This window comes from Tamandua tetradactyla, chromosome 3 (assembly GCF_023851605.1).
Source record: "Tamandua tetradactyla isolate mTamTet1 chromosome 3, mTamTet1.pri, whole genome shotgun sequence".
NCBI lineage: Eukaryota > Metazoa > Chordata > Mammalia > Pilosa > Myrmecophagidae > Tamandua > Tamandua tetradactyla.
In genome coordinates, this window is record NC_135329.1 from 136,108,878 (window position 1) to 136,128,517 (window position 19,640).

Genomic DNA, 19,640 nt, shown 5'->3' on the forward strand with positions numbered 1-19,640 from the left:
ATATAGAGAGTAGTTTGACAAAATTAATGGGTTGACAAGGTGCATTTTTGCTTCCATTTAAAATGTAAAAATTACCTTTCCAAGCTTTGCGATATCTCGGTACAAGGATAAAGGCAGGGTAAAGGCAACTGTGGAAAGCACAATAATGAAATGGCGACCAATAAACAAGTTTCCAGGATCAACTAAAACACAATGAATATTAGAAAATGTTTATAAGTATAAATAACACACTAATAGCACACTTAAGTCGTCAAAAATTTACTTACAATGGCAAGTAACGTTAAATACCACTTAAATAGCCAAAAATTTAAGAATAAATAAACTCCAGAATACTGGGAAAAGATAGGAATAATCCACAAAAATGTAAATAACAAATAACTTAAGGTTGAACTTATAGTTTGAATAGTGTTATAATATTTTACATTCAAATATTTTTCAAAGCCTGAAGGAAAGTTGGCAGAGGTAAGAAGTCACAAGGAAGCTGTTGCAACTTGGTTTACAATTCACATTCTTGAACATAATAATGAGACTAGTATATTTAAAATCTGATCAATTTGTATAATCGTTGCTCTGGGAAATAAATACCATCAAGTGGGAGATCAAATGAGAATGAAGTAATGGAAGTGGTTTTGAAAGGGATGGACAAAATTAATAGGCATTTTCAATTCAACATTATCAGTGCATTGGGTGCTTACTAACTACTAGACACTTTGTATTTGTTAATGTAACTTTACCTAACCAAACAACCACATCTTGCAGTCACTCAGTAACTGTATTCTTTTATATATAAGTTAATTACATGAAATAATTTAGGCTTTAGAGCTTTCCTAAACTCTTGGAGCTAGTACGTAATAGGGTTTAGATTTTAACCCAAAATTGACTCCAAATGTCTATGCTTTCACTGTCTAATCACACTGCTTACCTGAAAGAAGTTTACTAAGCTTACATGTCTGAGGTTTTATGTCATTTTTGTCAGAGTCATTAGTTCTAAATTATATGAGCAATTTATATACATAGAAGAGAATTTAGTTCAGCCCTCTAACCCCAGAAAGGTCTATATTTATTCAATCATGATCAGATGCCTAGTATACATTGAGTTTTGCGGTCAATTGATGGGATAAAAAAGAAGAGATAGCAGAAAAAGTGATGCAGTAACCACCCCAGTATCACAGGACTATATGACCCTCATGCCAAAGGGGAAGACAGGGAAGACTCTGTAGAACTAACATAGGATTTGAGTCTTCAAAGCTGATTTAGATTTCTTAAAGTGCACTCATGTAGGATGGGCTAAAGGGAAGTAGGGGACATATTTATGAAATGGTGAGAGGAAGCAAAGAACATGATAGATTCAGATAACAGTCATTAATTTTGCATTGAGTGGTAGTGAAAAGATCTTCATAGCCAGGCTAGGGCTTGAATCCCAGATCCACTGCTTCCTGGATATGAGAACTCAGGTAGTTAATCGGGCAGCTCAGCTGAGAATCTTCTCAACCATGAATGAGGACAATCTAGAAGCTTTGTAGAATGGCTGTGATATTATGTGAATGTGTCTGGTAATAGATACTCAATGAACGGTGACTATTACAATTATTATGGCTGACGTGCTGGTGCTTGTGAAATTATGTGGCAGAAATAAGGCTAAAGAGGTAGGCTAGAGACAGATCATAAAGGAATTTTCTACACTGTCAGGACATTTGGTCTTATCTAGATAATCGAGTAACATCTCTTCATGGAATTTCATATTTGGAGATGGAAAATATTTCACTATGTTATAAATTTCCTTATATTTAGCCATATAATATATGTTTAGCATGCTTTTTGATTCTTGGGGGGATAAAAAAAATAGTTAAGATATTTCCTGTAAATATATTTCCTATAAAGACATTTCCAAATCTAAATGAAGACTACTTTTAAATTATCTTTTGGATTTCCACCAGTGTTAAAAACCAGAAAACCAGTCCTTTTTCCTCGTCAATGTCATTGTTTTCATCTGTGGAGCTATTTATTAAAGATGTGTCAGTCATCCAACAAGTGGGTGATATGGGACCGCTTGCTCTGTGTTTTAGTTTTACTGAATCAATAAAAGATGGTTAAAACAAATTATAATGTAAACACTGTTTCCAATATTCATCTGTTTACATAGTTCCAAATTATAAAGTTGGGAAAAGCCAATTGATACTGAAAAAATCCATTATTTTCTGGCTGTTTATACAACAAATTCATAGTGAGTGGGAATCATTTTTGTTAGATTGCCTCAAAAATTGATAATGAACAAAAATGTATACAGATAGCTGATGACCACTGATATATGTCTACAGTTGAGTACAAAAATGTTTTTTTGAATTAATGATTAGATGTTATTCTGTGATTAAATGTTTTATTTTTTAAAATAATTTTAGGAGTTCATTTAAAATGCTTTGTAATACACTGACTTATGTCACATTTAACTGTATATAACTGTATATAAGCATTTCTTATTTATTTTCTATTAAAATGCTTCATAAATGTAACTGTATAACTGCATGCATAAGATTTTTCAAGTTAATCACTGGAGATGACCACCTAAACCAAAAATTTCCTCACTTTCTCCCTTTCCTACAAACAACCAAGGAAACAATATATTTCATTAGCTTTTTGGACTATGGATGGGAACAATCAATAGGCATGATAGTCTAAATGCAATTACTTATAAAGGTATAATTTAACTGTAGAAGGTTCTAGAGTCTCAATTTGATTGTGATAAAAATAAGAGAAACAACTTGGGGACCTTGGCAGATAATAGTCATAGGCACCTATTTGATCTAAATACTTCAGAATTAATGTTGAAAATTACAGTCTGTGTTAATATTAACTTGCTAAAAATTTTGCAGCTATTCTTCAGGGTTATATTGTTTAATCTGAAATATAAACAAAAGTTGTAAACTTAAAGCATATTTACAAGATCGAAGAATTAACATAGTATCCTGTTTATGACTAGCATTTTTTCAAACAGCTAAATAATAATTAAATTATATATAAAATTAGATTAATAATTTAGGATCAGAATGGATCATAAGTGCTGCCAAATATCTGAAGTCTTTCATCTTCTACACTTGCAAATATTTTATTTATAAATTATTATAAACCACATTAACTATAAAGTAGCCTATATAAAATAAATATATTTAAATCCTCAAAATTTTTATGTTGACATTTTTATTTTGACTTACCTCCTGGTATCGTTTGAAGAACTTTGCTCAAAGTATCTCCAGTTATTATGTTGTAACTTATCATAGCTAAAAACATAATTTAAATAATATAGTCACCAATAAGCCATCACATATTTCAACCTGAATATTTTAAAAAGTAATCAGTTATTGCTTTCAAATATTAGTAACAACCCTACTTCTTTCAAATATATATTAAGATTATCAATATACATGATATTAAAAAATTACAACAGATTTAGGGAAGAGTATCGATTTGTACTACAAAAAGATTTCCACTTCATAAATGGATTCATGCCACACCTTTAAATATGAGTTGTGGCAGTCATTTAAAATGTGATTGATTTTGTAATTACAGTTTAGTTTTCAAACACTTTTTCAGGAACACATGTACTACATAAAGTGAGGAATGATAATAGGTAACAGTAAAGGTACCAAAATATCCCTTCATTTGAAACTTCAGACATTTTTTAGAAATATATGCCTACCCTTCTGTAGAGGCACAGGGAACACGTGGTTTGAACAATAGTTTATATAGTGCTGAGTTTTAAAAATGAAGTCAATTTGGCCATTGGTGAATGTCAACACTAATTATTTAAGCAATGTTAGGTGACATTTTCACCATTATGGCACAATCTTTAAATAGCATGTTGGCATTGTGTGTGACTTCCACAAATCCTTAGGTTTTCAAAATATGCATTCAGCCTTAAAAAAAAATCTATTATTTTTCTCATTCACTTTTCATCCCAGCTCATGCTATTTTTCACCAGGCCAGAGAAGCACAAACATTAACCCAATGAGAATCAATCTCATTTTATTTCAAAGAAATACTCAGAAAACAAACCCAAGATGTCGAAGAACAAGGAAGAAAATGGTAATGAAAGCAAGCACTTATTTGGAAAACAGTTTAACTGCTAATATACTTTAATGGCTATTAAAATATTTCATTCAAAAACGGCTGAAGGTTTACCCAAACAAATACAATAATCCTCTTTACAATTCTCTTACCTATAAAAGGATACAAAAACTGTAAAACAGAGAGAAGTAGATATCCTGGAAAACCAAAGGTTTTATTGACCAAAGACTGGTAACTGTCTGTTCCGGAGAGGGACCCTCCTTTTATCAACAAAACAAGGGAAAAGTCTGTGGTAAAAACAAAAAAATTTAAAGTCAGATTTCATTTAATGCAGTGGGTTTTCATGTGTTGCTTAATTAATTCTGAGGAAAAGAGAAATTTTAAATAAGTATTTAATGTAATGCTATAGTATTATCAGGATGAGTTTTCTTTCTTTTCCTGTAACGTTACCTTTCATGAAAGAGTGCTGTTTCCAGTTACATATTTTTCAGTGTAGATGCAAATATACTTAACATATCCCTGCAATGAACCAGACAGAAGTGAGTACACAGACTAAGAATCATTTTTATTTCCTAACCTAACCAATGCAAAAACTGTAATCAGGATGTGGCTTAATTTTCAATGCAATAGAATGTAGATAATCAAACATTTCATAGGCATTCAATGTGTGAGGATTGAGAACAAAAAGTGCTGCGAATATGCCATATACTTTAAAAATTAATTTAGGACAAAACAGAACTAGGAGAATCAGAGTAGTTGTTTTATAACAAAGTAAAATTTGTATAGTATTATGATGAAGAACTTATTTTGAAGTTTATTTTAGGGATCTCAGTTTCCTATTTTGCAGTTGAAGTTCAAGATACAAACAGAAATTACATAATTAAAATGTAAGGTCTCAGGCTGGCCATGGTGGGTCAGTGGCAGAGTTCTCACCTGCCATGCTGAAGACCTGGGTTTGATTTCCGGTGCCTGCTCATGTAAAAAAAAAAAGTAAGGTCTCTCGCTTTTTTTATTTCACTAAATGTTTTTTGAGCACCCACTACAAGGAACTGAAGTTGTATGGGGTTCACAACTATGCACAAAGTGTGATTCTTGCCTTCTCTCTTCTGCTCTCATACAATCATCACAAGTGATTTCTATTTTATCCTTCAAATAATTTAGATATGCATTAAACTATAAAGAAGAGAATTCAAATCATTGCAGTAGGGTTTCTGCTTTGATTCTCTTCCACATCAATGAAACTTTTTTCACAAGTTCATCAATGATCAAGTTGCTAAATCTGATTGACCTCTCCTAGACCTTTATCTTTTGTTCTTTTAGTAGCATTTTTCCTTGTTTTTCTTTTCCCTCTCTCTCAACCTTCTCCCTTGGCCTGTGTAACATCACTTTCTTTTGGTTTTCCCTTAATTTCCCTGGTCGTTTATACTTTCTTTCTTTTTGCTTTTTACCAGTTTCTTTTACTCTGCCCGGCTCCTGGGTTCTTGAACGTTTTTCTCACTCTCTATGATGTTCTCTTACTGGACTCTCAGTCATGTCTGTTGCTTCAATTTTCATATGTATGTTGGAAGCTCCCAAACCTGTATCTACAACCCAAACTCCTCATAAACTCTCAAGTTCTACCTAGCTGTCTAGAAAACATTTTACCATGGACTTTTCATAGCATCTCAATTTTAAAATATCCAAATTCTAATTTATATGTTTGCTTTGAAACCTGCTTTCCATCCATATTCCTTTAATCTGTGAATAATATCAACAGAAACTTGAAAATTACCCTAGACTTCTTATTATCCATCATTTTCTATCTTCCTTTGGTCACCAAGCCCATTAACTACTGCATCATACATATCATTCAACTGAACATCCTCACTCCTAATCTCTTACCTACTTTATTTTAGGGTTTCAGTCTCTAACACTTAGTGCCTGGATTACTTTAATAAACTCTTAATGGTTCTCTCATCGACCAATCTGGCCTGCACCAAAACATTTTTGATGTTCTCTACATTCTGAGACATTCTCGTCATTCTTCCTCTATTAGATGTATCTGACCACAGCATGTATCTGATTATGTCTCTATTCTCCTTAAAATCCTCCAGGGGATCTTTTATTGCCTCTGAATAAAAACCAACTCCTTTTCAGGCAAAAAAAAAAAATACTCATTAAATGTGTGACATTGGTAAAGGACTTGACTTTTCTGAGTCTCATCTGTATAGTAAGGGCATTAATGTCAGTCTTGAGGGTATTGTAAGGATTATGGTGCTTAAATGTTTACCACAATGCCTTGTACACTACAGGAGCTAAACAAATGAATGCTTATGCTATTTTTTTCTCATTTTTCGAGTGGTTGCATATTGTGGTGGAAAAATCCTGTGTTTGGAGCCAGATAATAATAATAATAATAATATAACAATAAAAATAACAGCAACAAACATCACAACAACACAACACTACCAAATACTTTCACAATATTTTCTGTGTGCCAGGCCTTTTTGTGAATGTTTCATATAAATTAAATCCTTTAATCCTCATGACAACCTAGGTAAGTGCTATTATACCCACACTCTTGGTTGAGCATAGATGTAATCAGACACAGATGCAATCAACTGACCACAAACTATCTTTGCAGTAACAACTGGGCACCACCATTTGGCCAAGCTGACACCTGGACCTAACCATCACTGATGGCTAAGCTCTGATGGAAACCATTTTTCTTTGCAGAGATAATTTGCAGACTGTGAAAGGTGCTGTTTGCCTTGGCTTGTTTATATTAGCTCCTGACTTCAAGGGCATCTCTATCATATCACTAACTGGATACAAACCTAAGGAATAAACAGCTGGAGGAGGACTAAATCCATAATTATCACTTTAAAATATTAAAATGCACAATGTGCCAAAAAAGATTACAAGACTAAGAAACAGGAAGATAGGAAATGATGACCTATCAAAGGACAAGATAAAAGCTCCATCAGTGAAGAGGTTTAGACTTTGAACATATCAGAAAAATACTTTAAAAGTATATCCTCAATATATTCAAGGAGTTAAAGGAAAGCACAGAGAAAAGAAAAGATATCAGTAAACAAATAAATGAACAATTTGAGATTCTCAATAGCAACCAAGCAGAAATATCCTTGTTGAAAACCACAATATCTGAAATGAAAAATTCCTTAGAGGTTTCAATAGCAGATTGGCAGTGGCAGAAGAAAGAATTGGTGATCTCAAAGGCAGAGAACTGAAATGATTCCAGCTAAGGAGCAAAAAGAAAAAAAACAGAAAAAGTAAAAGCAAACAGAGTCTAAAAGACCTCTGGGACACTATCACGTATAACATTATAAACATGATGGGAGTCTCCAAAAGTGAACAAAGAGAGAAAAGGGCAAGGGGAATATTCAAGGAAATAACAGCAGAAAACTCCCCAAATTTAATAAACCCAACTGCATGAATATGCACATTCAAGAAACCCAATAGAATAAAAAGAAAGATGTCTATATACATAGCAATCAAATTGTCCAATGCCAAGGGCAAAGAGGGAGTTCTGAAAGCTGCAAGGGAAAAGTATGGACAAAGGAATCCCAATAAGATTAAGTATTATTTCTCATCAGAAATCACAGAGGCTAGAGGCAGTATGATGAAATGTTTCAGGTGGTGAAATAACACAACTGCCAACCAATTATTTTATATCTGACAAAACATCTTTTCCAAAATGAGGGAGAGATGAAGACTCTAAATAAATTTCTAAATAAATCAAAATAAATAAATAAATCAAAAGCTGAAGGAGTTTGTCACCAGTAGATCTGTCCTACAAGCAATGCTAAAGAGAGTTCCTTGGACCAAAAGGAAAGGACACTACACAGTGGATCAAAGTGGCATAAAGAAACAAAGACCTCTGGTAAAAGCAAACATATGGGTAATTGTGAATGCTAGTACTGTGGCACAGTATTTTTTGATATATAACTATGCTTCTTACTTCTTATAGGTGCTAAAATGCAAATGGATAAAAATAATGATAAATCTATGGTTTTGGACATACAATGTTGTGTTAGTTAGATTCAGTTGTCAACTTGGCCAGGTGAGCACACCTAGTCTTGTTGCTGCGGACATAAGCCAATGGTATGTGAACCTGATCTGTTGCCAATTACATCTGCAGTCAGCTAGGAGGCGTGTCTGCTGCAATGAGTGACGTTTGACTTAATTGGCTGGTGCTTAAATGAGAGGTTGCAACGTAGCACTGCTAAGCAGCTTGGCATTCCTCATCTCAGCACTCGCAGCTCAGCCCAGGCCTTTGGAGATGCAGAAAGAAGTCACCCCGGGGAAGGTTGTTGGAACCCAGGGGCCTGGAGAGAAGACCAGCAGAGACCATCCTGTGCCTTCCACGTAAGAAAGAACCTCAGTGGAAAGTTGGCTGCCTTTCCTCTGAAGAACCAACAAAATAAATCCCCTTTTATTAAAAGCCAATCCGTCTCTGGTGTGTTGCATTCTGGCAGCTAGCAAACTAGAACAAATGTACAAAGGTACAATTTGCAACAAGTAAAAAAAAGATGGGGGGGGCGGGCCGCGGTGGCTCAGCGGGCAAAGTGCTTGCCTGCTATGCCGGAGGACCTCGGTTCGATTCCCGGCCCCAGCCCATGTAACAAAAACGGAGAAACAGAATACAATAAAACAAGAAAATGTTTAAAAATGTTTCCCTTTCTTCCTTCCTTCCTTCCTTCTATCCTTCCTTCCTTCTCTCTGTCTTTCCTTTAAAAAAAAAAAAAAAAAAAAAAAAAGATGGGGGAACAAAAGGGTATGGTAACAATGGGAATTTAGTAGCTTACAGTTTTGGGCCTACAGTAGCTAAAGCCATATGGAAAAGCAAGAACAAAAATGGAGGACCCATATTTCCTGATCTTAAAACATATTACAAAAGCCACACAAAAGGGCATAGTACTGGTTCAAGGGCAGACATATAGACCACATCTCACATCTATAGCCAACTGATTTTTAAAAAGGGTACCAAATCAACTCAATTGGGAAACATTAATCTCTTAAACAAATGGTTCTGGGAAACTGGATGTTCATATGCAAAAGAATGAAGGAGGACCCCTCTCTCATACTATATACAAATTCAACTCAAAATGGATCAAAGACCTAAATATGAGAACAAGAACTCTAAAACTCCTAGAAGAAAACATATTGAGCATTTCAGAACCTAGCAATGGTTTCTTAGACTTCACCCAAAGCACAAGGCTTTTATAAAGGGAATTTATGAAGTTACAACTTTACAGTACTAAGGCCATAAAAATGTCCAAACTAAGCATCCAGAGAAAGATACCTCGACTCAACAGTTTCAAACTGGCACAATCATAAAGCTAAGTACAGAACAACATAGGAACCAGCAACTCCAATTCTAGGTATATATCCAAAAAAATTGAAAGCAGGGACTAGAACAGACATTTGCACACTAGTGATAGAGCTATTATTCACCATTGCCAAAAGATGGAACCAACATGCCCATCAAACAATTAATAGATAAACAATGTGTGGTGCATTTACACAGTGGAATATTATTATGTTATTAAAAGGAATGAAGTTCTAATATATGTGACAGCATGGATGAATCTTAAAGACATCATGTTGAGTGATATATACCAGATATAAAATGTTGTGTGATATGACTGTTAGGAAAAAAATTAGAATACACATATTCATAGTCAGAAACTAGAAGATAGGTTACCAGGAACCTGTGGGGCAGAGTAGGGAATGGAGAGATAATGCTTAAATTGTGCAGAGTTTGTTTGGGGTGATAGAAAAGTATTGGCAATGGATGGTGGTGATGTTAACGCAATATGGTGAAAGTAATTAATAGCATCAAATTATATAGTTGAATGTGGTTAAAGAAGAAAACTTTAGGTTGTATATATACTACAGGAATAAAAATTTTAAAAACCCATAGGAAAGGGCAGGCAATGAAGGCTCAGTGGCAAGATTCTTGCCTGCCATGCCAGAGACCTGTGTTCAATTCCTCAAGCCTGCCCATGCCAAAGGAAAAAAAAGGAAAGAGGTGAGAGAAAATGGTGGCATAGTGAGATGTCGAATTTAGTTCATCCTCCAGAGCAGCTAGTAAATAGCCCAGAATAGTACAAACAGCTGCAGGGGAACATCAGTGACTGTACACATAGAGTACACCAGTCTGAACCAGGTGGGATTGCTGAGGTCCCACACAGAACTATAAGTCTCCCAAGCCAGGGAAGCCAGTGCTCCTCCCCCATAGGCACAACAGGCTGGTTCCCCGAGGGGGGAATAAACAGACTTTACTAGCAGAAAGGTTTAGCTCAACCAAGATCCAGTTGAAGAATTAATCAACAAATTTTGATGACTGAAAAACCTTTTGTAAGCACTAAAGGAACTAGGAGTTTTTCCCTGGCAGAGAGGGGAAGGGCTGACAGAAAAAAAAAAAAACAACAACACAGGCCATTTGAGTTAGATAGTACAAAATACTGGAAAAGGGTTGAACTCCAAGAAAAGGTGGCACATAGAGCCTAGAAACACATAGAACTACATAACAACTCAAACATTTGCTCCTTTTTCTTTTTTACATTTTAACAGTTCACCAGATAGAACTGGACATCCTCACATACTTCAGCAGTGCCCCAGGCAAGGGTGGGACTAAAGCTTGTCTGAGAGACAAAGTGTAACTAGTCAGGTGAAAGGGTTTAACTCCCTAAAGGGTGCACCTTCCCCGAGAAAAAAGGGGTAGGGGTCAGCTTAAGTGAAATCCCTCCTTCAAGGAATCCAGGCCCTCAGTGCTGGAAAACAGAAGCAATTAAAGTCATCCTACTGCCTCATCTCTGTCTCAACCACACCCAGACAGGGAAAGTCCACTGAAATTAAAGGCACCACATCACTTTAAGCTGATGAGAAGCCATGGACAAACAATCACCACATGCTGTGCAGGGTAGGAAGAGCATAAAGTCTAGAGGCTTCATAGGAAAGTCTGATAAACTACTGGGCCTCACCCTTAGGGAAAATTGATTTTGGCTGCTCTTTCCTCCTGAGATGTGGGCCTGTCTGATCTGAGAAAATATGACAGGGGTCTATAACATCTGAGGAGACCCTCCTCAAAAAGAAAGGCTTAATATAGGCAGGATAAGAAACAGAGAAACAAGAGCTGAAAACTTCTGATCAGTTAAACGGAGCATTTGCTAGAGGTCTAGAATAAGTTGAACTGAATACCAAGGGAACAGATAGGAAACAAAGCCATTCTACAAGAAAACCCTAGGTAAAAGAGTGAAAACAACCTCCAGGACAAACTAAGTAAGGAAATCAAATTCCTAGATGGTAGCAAAAAATAATGAGTCATACTAGGAAAATTGAAGATATGGTCCAGTCAAATGAACAAACCAATACTTCAAATGAGTTAAAACAAATAATTCAAGACGTTTGAACAGACATGAAAAATCTCATCAAAAATCAAATCGAATTGAGGGGGGTTATAAAGAAGACATTGGGTGAACAAAAGAACACAAAAGTTTGAAACAACAAATGGCAGAACTTATGGGAAAGAAAAGCACAATAGAGGACATGAAAAAAACAATGGAAACCTAAAACAATAGATCTGAAGAAGGAAGAAGAAAGGTTTAGCGAACTAGAGGACTGGCCATCTGAAATCTGACACAAAAGAAAATATAGAGAAAAGATTGGAAAAATATGAGCAGGGTCTCAGGGAACTGAATGACAACATGAACTGGATGAGTAGATGTGTTGTGTTTCCCAGAAGAAGAGAGGAAAGGAGGGGAAAGAATAATGGAGGAAATTATCACTGAAAATCTCCCATCTTTTATGAAAGATATAAAATTACAGATCAAATAAAGTGCAACATACCCCAAACAGAATAGATACAAATAGACATACTCCAAGACACTGACTAACCAGATTGTCAATGTCAAATAAAAGACAGAATTTTTGAAAGGAGCAAGAGCAAAACAATTTGTCAAGAAGAAAACGTCTGGATTTCTCAGTAGGAAACTGTGGAGATAAGAAAGCAGTGGCATGATATATTCAAGATTATAAAAGAGAAAAACTGCCAACCAAGAATTCTATACCCAGCAAAACTGTCCGTCAAAAATGAGAGAGAGATTAAAACATATTCAGACAAACAATCACTGAAAGAATTGTGACTAAGAGACTAGCTCTGTAAGAAATACTAAAGAGAGCACTACAGACAGATAGGAAAAAGCAGGAGAGAGAGATATGGAGAAGAGTGTAGAAAAGAAGACTATCAGTAAAGGTAAAAAGAGAAAAAAATAGATATGACATAAAATATAAAAGACAAATGGTAGAAGTACTGCTTTTATAGTAATAACATTAAATGTTAACGGATTAAACTGCCCAAACAAAAGACACAGACTGGCAGAATGGATTGAAAAATAGGACACATCTATATGCTGTCTACAGGAGACTCACTTTAACCCAAGGACAAAAATAGTTGAAAGTGAATGGTTGGGAAAAGTTATTTCATTCAAACAACAACTAGAAAAGAGCAAAGGTAACTATACTAATATTTGACAAATTAGACTTCAAATTTAAAGCAAATCAAAGAGACAAAGAAGGAAACTATGTATCAATAAAAGGAACAACTCAACAGGAAGACATAACAATCATAAATACTTATGCACTGAGCCAAGGTGCTACAAAATACGAGGCAAACACTGACAATACTGAAAGGAAAAATAGACACCTCTACCATAATAGTTGGAGACTTCAGTGCCCCTCTCTCATCAATGGATAGAACATCTAGACAGGATCAATAAAGGAACATAGAATTTGAATAATATGATAAATGAACTAGACTTAACAGATATTTAGAGAGCATCACACCCCACAAAAGCAGGACACACATTTTTTCTCAAGTGCTCATGGATCATTCTCAAGGATAGACCATATGCTGGGTCACAAAGCAAGTCTCAATAAATTTAAAAAGATTGAAATAATAAAAAACACTTTATCAGATCATAATGGAATGAAGTTGGAAATCAATACAGGCAGAGGACCACAAAATTCACAAATATATAGAGTACAACAACATACTCCTATCCAATCAGTCAAGGAAGAAATTACAAGAGAAATCAGTAAATATCTCGAAACAAATTTGTGCTGGTCTAAAAGGATGTATGCCCCCTAGAAAAGCCATGTTTTAATCAAAATCCCATTTCATAAAGGTAGAATAATCCCTACTCAATACTGTATGTTTGAAACTGTAATCAGATCATCTCCCTGGATGATGTGATTCAGTCAAGAGTGGTTGTTAAGCTGGATTAGGTGACGACATGTCTCTACCCATTTGGGTGGGTCTTGATTCGTTTATTGGAGTCCTATAAGAGAGGAAACGCTTTGGAGAATGGGAGGTTCAGAGAGAGCAGAGAAGAATGACATAGCGACAAGAAGCAGAGTTCACCAGCCAGGGACCTTTGGAGATGAAGAAGGAAAATGCCTCCGAGGGAGCTTCATGAAAGAGGAAGCCAGGAGAAGAAGCTAGTAGATGACACTGTGTTCACCATGTGTCCTTCTAGCTGAGAGAGAAGTCCTGACTGTGTTTGCCATGTGCCTTCTCACTTGAGAGAGAAACCCTGAACTTCATTGGTCTTCCTGAACCGAGGTATCTTTCCCTGGATGGATGCCTTTGATTGGACATTTCTATTGACTTGTTTTTGGGACATTTTCTCGGCCTTAGAACTATAAACTAGCAACTTATTAAATCCTCCTTTTTAAAAGCCATTCTGTTTCTGCCATATTGCATTCAGGCAGCTAGCAAACTAGAACAACATTAAAATGAAAACACAATATATCAAAATCTATGGGATGAAGCAAAGGCACTGCTAAGAGGGAAATTTATTGCCTTAAATGCCTATATTTAAAAAAGAAGAGCAAAAATCAAGGAATTAACTGTTCACTTGGAAGAACTAGACAAAGAACAGCAAACTAACCCTGAAGGAAACAAAGGGAAAGATTCAAGTGGAAATAGATGAAATTGAGAATATGAAAACAATAGAGAAAATCAACAAAACCAGAAGCTGGGGGTGGGCCACGGTGGCTCAGCAGGTAAGAGTGCTTGCCTGCCATGCCCGAGGACCCAGGTTCGATTCCCGGTGCCTGCCCATGTTAAAAAAAAAAAAAACTCAGGAAAAAAAAAAACCAGAAGCTGGTACTTTGAGAAAATCAATAAAATTGATGGACACTTATCTATGTTGACAAAAAGAAAAAAGAGAGAGAGAGAGGGTACAAATAAATAAAAGCAGAAATGGAAGAAGACAATAGCCACTGACCCCACAGAAATAAAGGTGATAATAGGAGGATACTATGACCAAATATATGCTAATAAACTAGACAACACAGATAAAATGGACAACTTCTAGAAAGGCATGAACAATTAACATTGACATGAGAAGAAAGAGATGACCTCACCAAACAAATCACAAGTAAAGAGATCGAATCAGTCATCAAGAAGTTCCCAAAAAGTAAAAGTCCTGGACCAAATGGCCTTACATGTGAATTCTACCAAGCATTCAAGAAAGAATTAGTACCAATCTTGTTCAAACTCTTCAAAAAAACTGAAGAGGAGGGAAAGTTACCTAACTTATTCTATGAAGTAAACATCACACTAATATAAAACCAGACAAAGATACTAAAAGAAAAGAAAACTACAGACCTATCTCCTTAATGATTATAGATGCAAAAATCCTCAACAAAATTTTTGCAAGTAGAATCCAGCAACACATTAAAAGAACTATCCACCATGACCAAGTAGGATTTATTCCAGGCATGCAAGGTTGGTTCAACACAAGAAAATCAATTAATGTAATACATCATATCAAAAAATCAAAGCATAAAACCCACATGATCATCTCAATTGATGCAGAACAGGCATTTGACAAAATTCAACATTCTTTCTTGATGAAAACACTTCAAAGGATAGGAATAGAAGGGAACATGGTAAAGGGAATACATAGAAGGAATAGAAGGGAACATGGTAAAGGGAATACACGAAAAATCCACAGCCAACATCATCCTCAATGGGGAAATACTAAAAGCTTTCCCTCTAAGATCAGGAACAAGAAAAGGCTGTACACTGTCACCACTGTTATTCAATATTGTGCTGGAACTTATAGCCAGAGCAATTAGACAAGAAAAAGAAATATAAGGCATCTAAACTGGAAAGGAAGAAGTAAAACTCTCACTGTTTGCAGATGACATGAAACTGAATGTCAAAAATCCCAAAAAATCTACAGCAAAGATACTGGAGCTAATAAATGAGTACAGCAAAGAGGCAGGGTACAAGATCAACATCCAAAAATCAGTAGTGTTTCTATACATTAGTAATGAGCAATCTGAGGAGGAAATCAAGAAAAAAAATTCCACTTAAAATAGCAGCCAAAAGAATAAAATATTTAGGAATAAATTTAACTAAGGATACCAAAGACCTATACACAGAAAACTATATAAGACACTGCAAAAAAAAAAAAAAAATCATGGAAGAACTAAATAAATGGAAGGGCATACCATGTTCATTGATTTGAAGATTAAATATAGTTAGGATGTCAACTCTACCCAACTGATTTATCGATTCAATGCAATACCAATTAAAATCCTGAAAGCTTACTTTGCAAAAATAGAAAAACCAATAACCAAATTTATTTGGAAGGGCAGGGTGCCCCAAGCAGCTAAAAATATATTGAGAAAGAAAAATGAAGTGGGAGGTTGCACACTACCTTACTTTAAAGCATAGTATGAAACTACAGTGGTCAAAACAGCATTTTACTGGCATAAAGATAGATCCATTGACCAATGGAATTGTATAAAGTCTTCAGAAATAGAACCTCTCATTTGTGGACAATTGATCTTGGGTAAGGTGGTCAAGCCAGCCCATCTAGGACAGAGCAGCCTCTTCAATAAATGGTGTTTGGAGAACTGGATATCTATATGCAAAAGAATGAAAGAGGATCCATATCTCACACCCTGTACAAAAATTAACTCAAAATGGATCAAAGACCGAAACATTAGAGCTAAGACCATAAAACTGTTAGAAGAAAGTGTGGGAAATTACCTTATAAATCTTGTAATAGGAGGTGGTTTCCAAGATCTTACACCCAAAGCACAAGCATTGAAGAAAGTACTAGATAAATGGGAGTTCATCAAAATTAAACACTTTTTTTTTTCTTTTTTTACATGGGCAGGCACTGGGAATCGAACCCCGGTCCTCTGGCATCACAGGCAAGCATTCCTGCCTGCTGAGCCACCGTGGCCCACCCAAAATTAAACACTTTGGTGCATCAAAGAACTTTGTTAGGAAAGTAAAAAGACAGCCTGCACCATGGGAGACAATATTTGGAAACTACATATCAGATAAGGTTTATATCCAGAATATATAAGGGAATTCTTCAACTCAACAGCAAAAAGACAAAGAACTCAATTAAAAAATAGGTAAAAGACATGACCAGAAACTTCTCAGAAGAGGAGATACAAATGGCTAAAAGGTACATGAAAAGGTGCTCAACTTCACTGGCTATTATGGAAATACAAATCAAAATCACAATGATATATCATATGATACCCACTAGAATGACCATTATCAAAAAATCAGAAAACAACAAGTGCTGGAGAGGAAAGTGGAGAAAGAGGCACATTTATCCATTGTTTGTAGGAATGTAAAATGGTACAACTGCTCTGAAAGGCAGTTTGGTGATTCTTCAGGAAGCTAACTATAGAATTGCCATATGATCCAGCAGTGCCATTATGAGGTATATATTCAGAGGACTTGAGGGCAAGGACTCAAACAGACATTTTCACACTGATATTTATAGCAGCATTATTTACAATTGACAACAGATGGAAACAGCCCAAATATCCATCAATGGATGAGTGGCTACACAAGCTGTGGTATATACATACAATGGAATACTACCTTGCTGTAAGACAAAATAAAGTCATGAAGCATGTAACAACATGGATGAAACTTGAGGACATTATGCTGAGTGAAATTATCCAGAAACAGACAAATACTATATGGTCTCACTAATATGAACTAATATTGAGTGAACCTTGAGAGTTGAAGTTAAGAACACAGGTTATCAGGAGATAGAAATAGGGCAGAGATTGGGCATTTGGTACTGAAGGAGTACAGACTGTGCAACAGATCTGACTGTAAAAATTCAGAAATGGAGAGCACAATACTACGTGACTGTAGCACAATAATATAAGTACACTAAATGAAGCTGAATGTGAGTATGATTGAGGGGAACAGCTGGGGGCCCGTATGAAAACAGATACGGGAAAGACAGAGGATAAAGATAGAGATGGTATAACTTAGGAATGCCTAGAGTGGACCATGATGGTGATTAAATGTACAAATATAAAAATGTTTTTGTATAAGGGAGAACAAATGAATAAATTGCAAGGTGTGGAAAATGGGTGGTATACAAGAATAAGTACCATCAATTCATGCTAGGGTCTCTAATCAACAGCAACATTGCAATATGCTTCCACTGAATGTAACTGAGACATTATGCCAAACTAACCTCAAGAGAAGAGGGCATGGAGGAGGAGTAAGGATTATTTGTGGAAGAAAAGATACTATCTTCCTATAGATTATGGTGGCAAAGGCATTTCTATTTACTTAGGCTGGATTGTATGATATATGAATAAAATTGTTTAAAAATGAAAAGAGAGAAATAAGTGCTAGAGAAAATCTGGAGAAAGAGACATACCTATACACTGTCAGTAGGGAAACTGAGAGGTACAGCCCCTTGGAGGGCAGTGTGGTGGTTCCACAGGAGGCTTGGGTGAGCTTGGTATATGATCCTGAAATCCCGTTGCTCAGTATATACCTGGAGGAACTGAGTGTGGGGACATAAATGGACGTCTGCACACTGGTGTTTATGGCGCAGTGTTCGCCATTCAGAATGGATGGAGGTAGTCTAAGGATACAACGACTGAGGGAAGGAAGGCAGAACTGTGGTGTGTACATACAATGGACTACTGAGCAGCCGTAAGAAGGAATGAAATGTGAGGCATACAACTAGGAGAATGAAATTTAAGGACTGTATATTGAATGAAATGTCAGAAACAAAAAGACAATATCATGCCTTAGATTGGATTGTATGATGTGCAAATTAAATTGTTTAAAAATGGACTAACTTGAGAGCATGGGTTATGAGGTTGGGGCCTATTGTAAAGGGTCCTAGATTGTAAGCTCTTAGAGCAGTCATATATATTCAGGAGTTGTAACTGTTATTTCTAAATTCTGTGATACTGAGCTGTTTGTATGTAATCTCTTGTTTCCAGAAATTTTGGGTATTTATGTGACACCTGAGACTCAGAGTTAGGCTCTGAGGCTATGAAAGTCAGCACTTTCATACAGGAGCTGTTTAAAAAGTTGAAAAAGTGATCAGACTCCGAGTAAGAGATATGAATAAAGCTGATCTGGATAGACTAAGGTAGATCAGAACACAGGATACAGGATGATATTGTCCATATATTAATACTTCAACTTCTGAGTGAGACCAAAGGGAGAGTTATTAATTTGGTACAAAATTTGTATTTTGGGTAGTACATTATCTAATTTAACTTGTATGGTCAGTTTAGTTGAACACCATAAGTACATGGAATCTTGAATAGGGTGTGAGATCTTGTTGGTTTGTCCAGGTCAGTGTGATGCCCTGATATATCCCAGAGTAATTTCATCAGTAAATAAAGAAGGATTTGCAAAATCACCTTGGGGAACTGGGGAGAAAGGAGGAAATACTCAACTTCCCCATTTGGAGAATTCCTGATATTCTCACAAGCAGTAGAGATGGCCAATTCAAAATGCTGAGCCCCTGATCTTGGGTTTTGCCCCTATTTGAAACTTATTCCTGCAAAGGATAGGCTAAGCCTATTTAAAATTATTCCTAAGAGTCATTCCCAGAGAATGTCTTTTGTTGCTCAGATGTGTCCTCTCTCTCTCTCTCTCTCTTTCTCTGAGCCAACTCAGCAGGTAAACTCACTGTCCTCCTGCCCTACATGGGACATGACTTTCAGGGGTGTAAATCTCCCTGGCAATGTGGGAGAGAACTCCCACGATGAGCCGGGATCCAGCATCATAGTATTGAAAGAGTCTTCTTGACCAAAAAGGAGGAATTGAGAAACGAGACAAAATAAAGTTTCAATGGCTGAGATATTTCAAACAGAGTTGAGAGGTTATTAGGTTACTCTTATTCATTATATAGATATTCCTTTTTAGTTTATTGTATTTTGGAGTGGCTGGAGAGAAGTACCTGAAACTGTTGAGCTGTGTTCCAGTAGCCTGGATTCTTGAAGACTATTGTATAACAATATAGCTTTTACAATGTGACTGTGTGATTGTGAAAACCTTTTGTCTGATGCTCCTTTTATCCATGGAATGGACAGATGAGTAAAAAAATATATGGATAAAAATAAACAAATAATGGGGGGATAAGGAGTAAAATAAGTTGGGTAGATTGAAATACTAGTGGTCAATGAGATGGAGGGGCAAGGGGTATGGTATCTTTTTCTTTTATTTTTTTTTCCAGAGTGATTAAAATGTTTTAAAA

At 35.9% G+C, this 19,640-nt stretch overlaps 1 protein-coding gene across 5 annotated transcripts in view; it reads right to left on the reverse strand.

Annotated features, from left to right (window-relative positions):
- The window catches only part of SLC38A11 (solute carrier family 38 member 11), a 224,152-nt gene that overhangs the window by 34,623 nt on the left and 169,889 nt on the right, over positions 1-19,640 (reverse strand). For 4 of the 5 annotated variants that reach the window (XM_077154035.1, XM_077154034.1, XM_077154032.1 and 1 more), the window contains 3 exons: positions 4,215-4,349; positions 3,210-3,275; positions 76-182 (listed from right to left, as the gene is read on the reverse strand). In XM_077154035.1, coding sequence (XP_077010150.1) covers positions 76-182; positions 3,210-3,275; positions 4,215-4,349 — 308 coding nt within the window. Of the gene's footprint in view, positions 1-75; positions 183-3,209; positions 3,276-4,214; positions 4,350-4,512; positions 4,582-19,640 lie in introns of all 5 variants that reach the window. The other variant, XM_077154033.1, reaches the window with a different exon arrangement.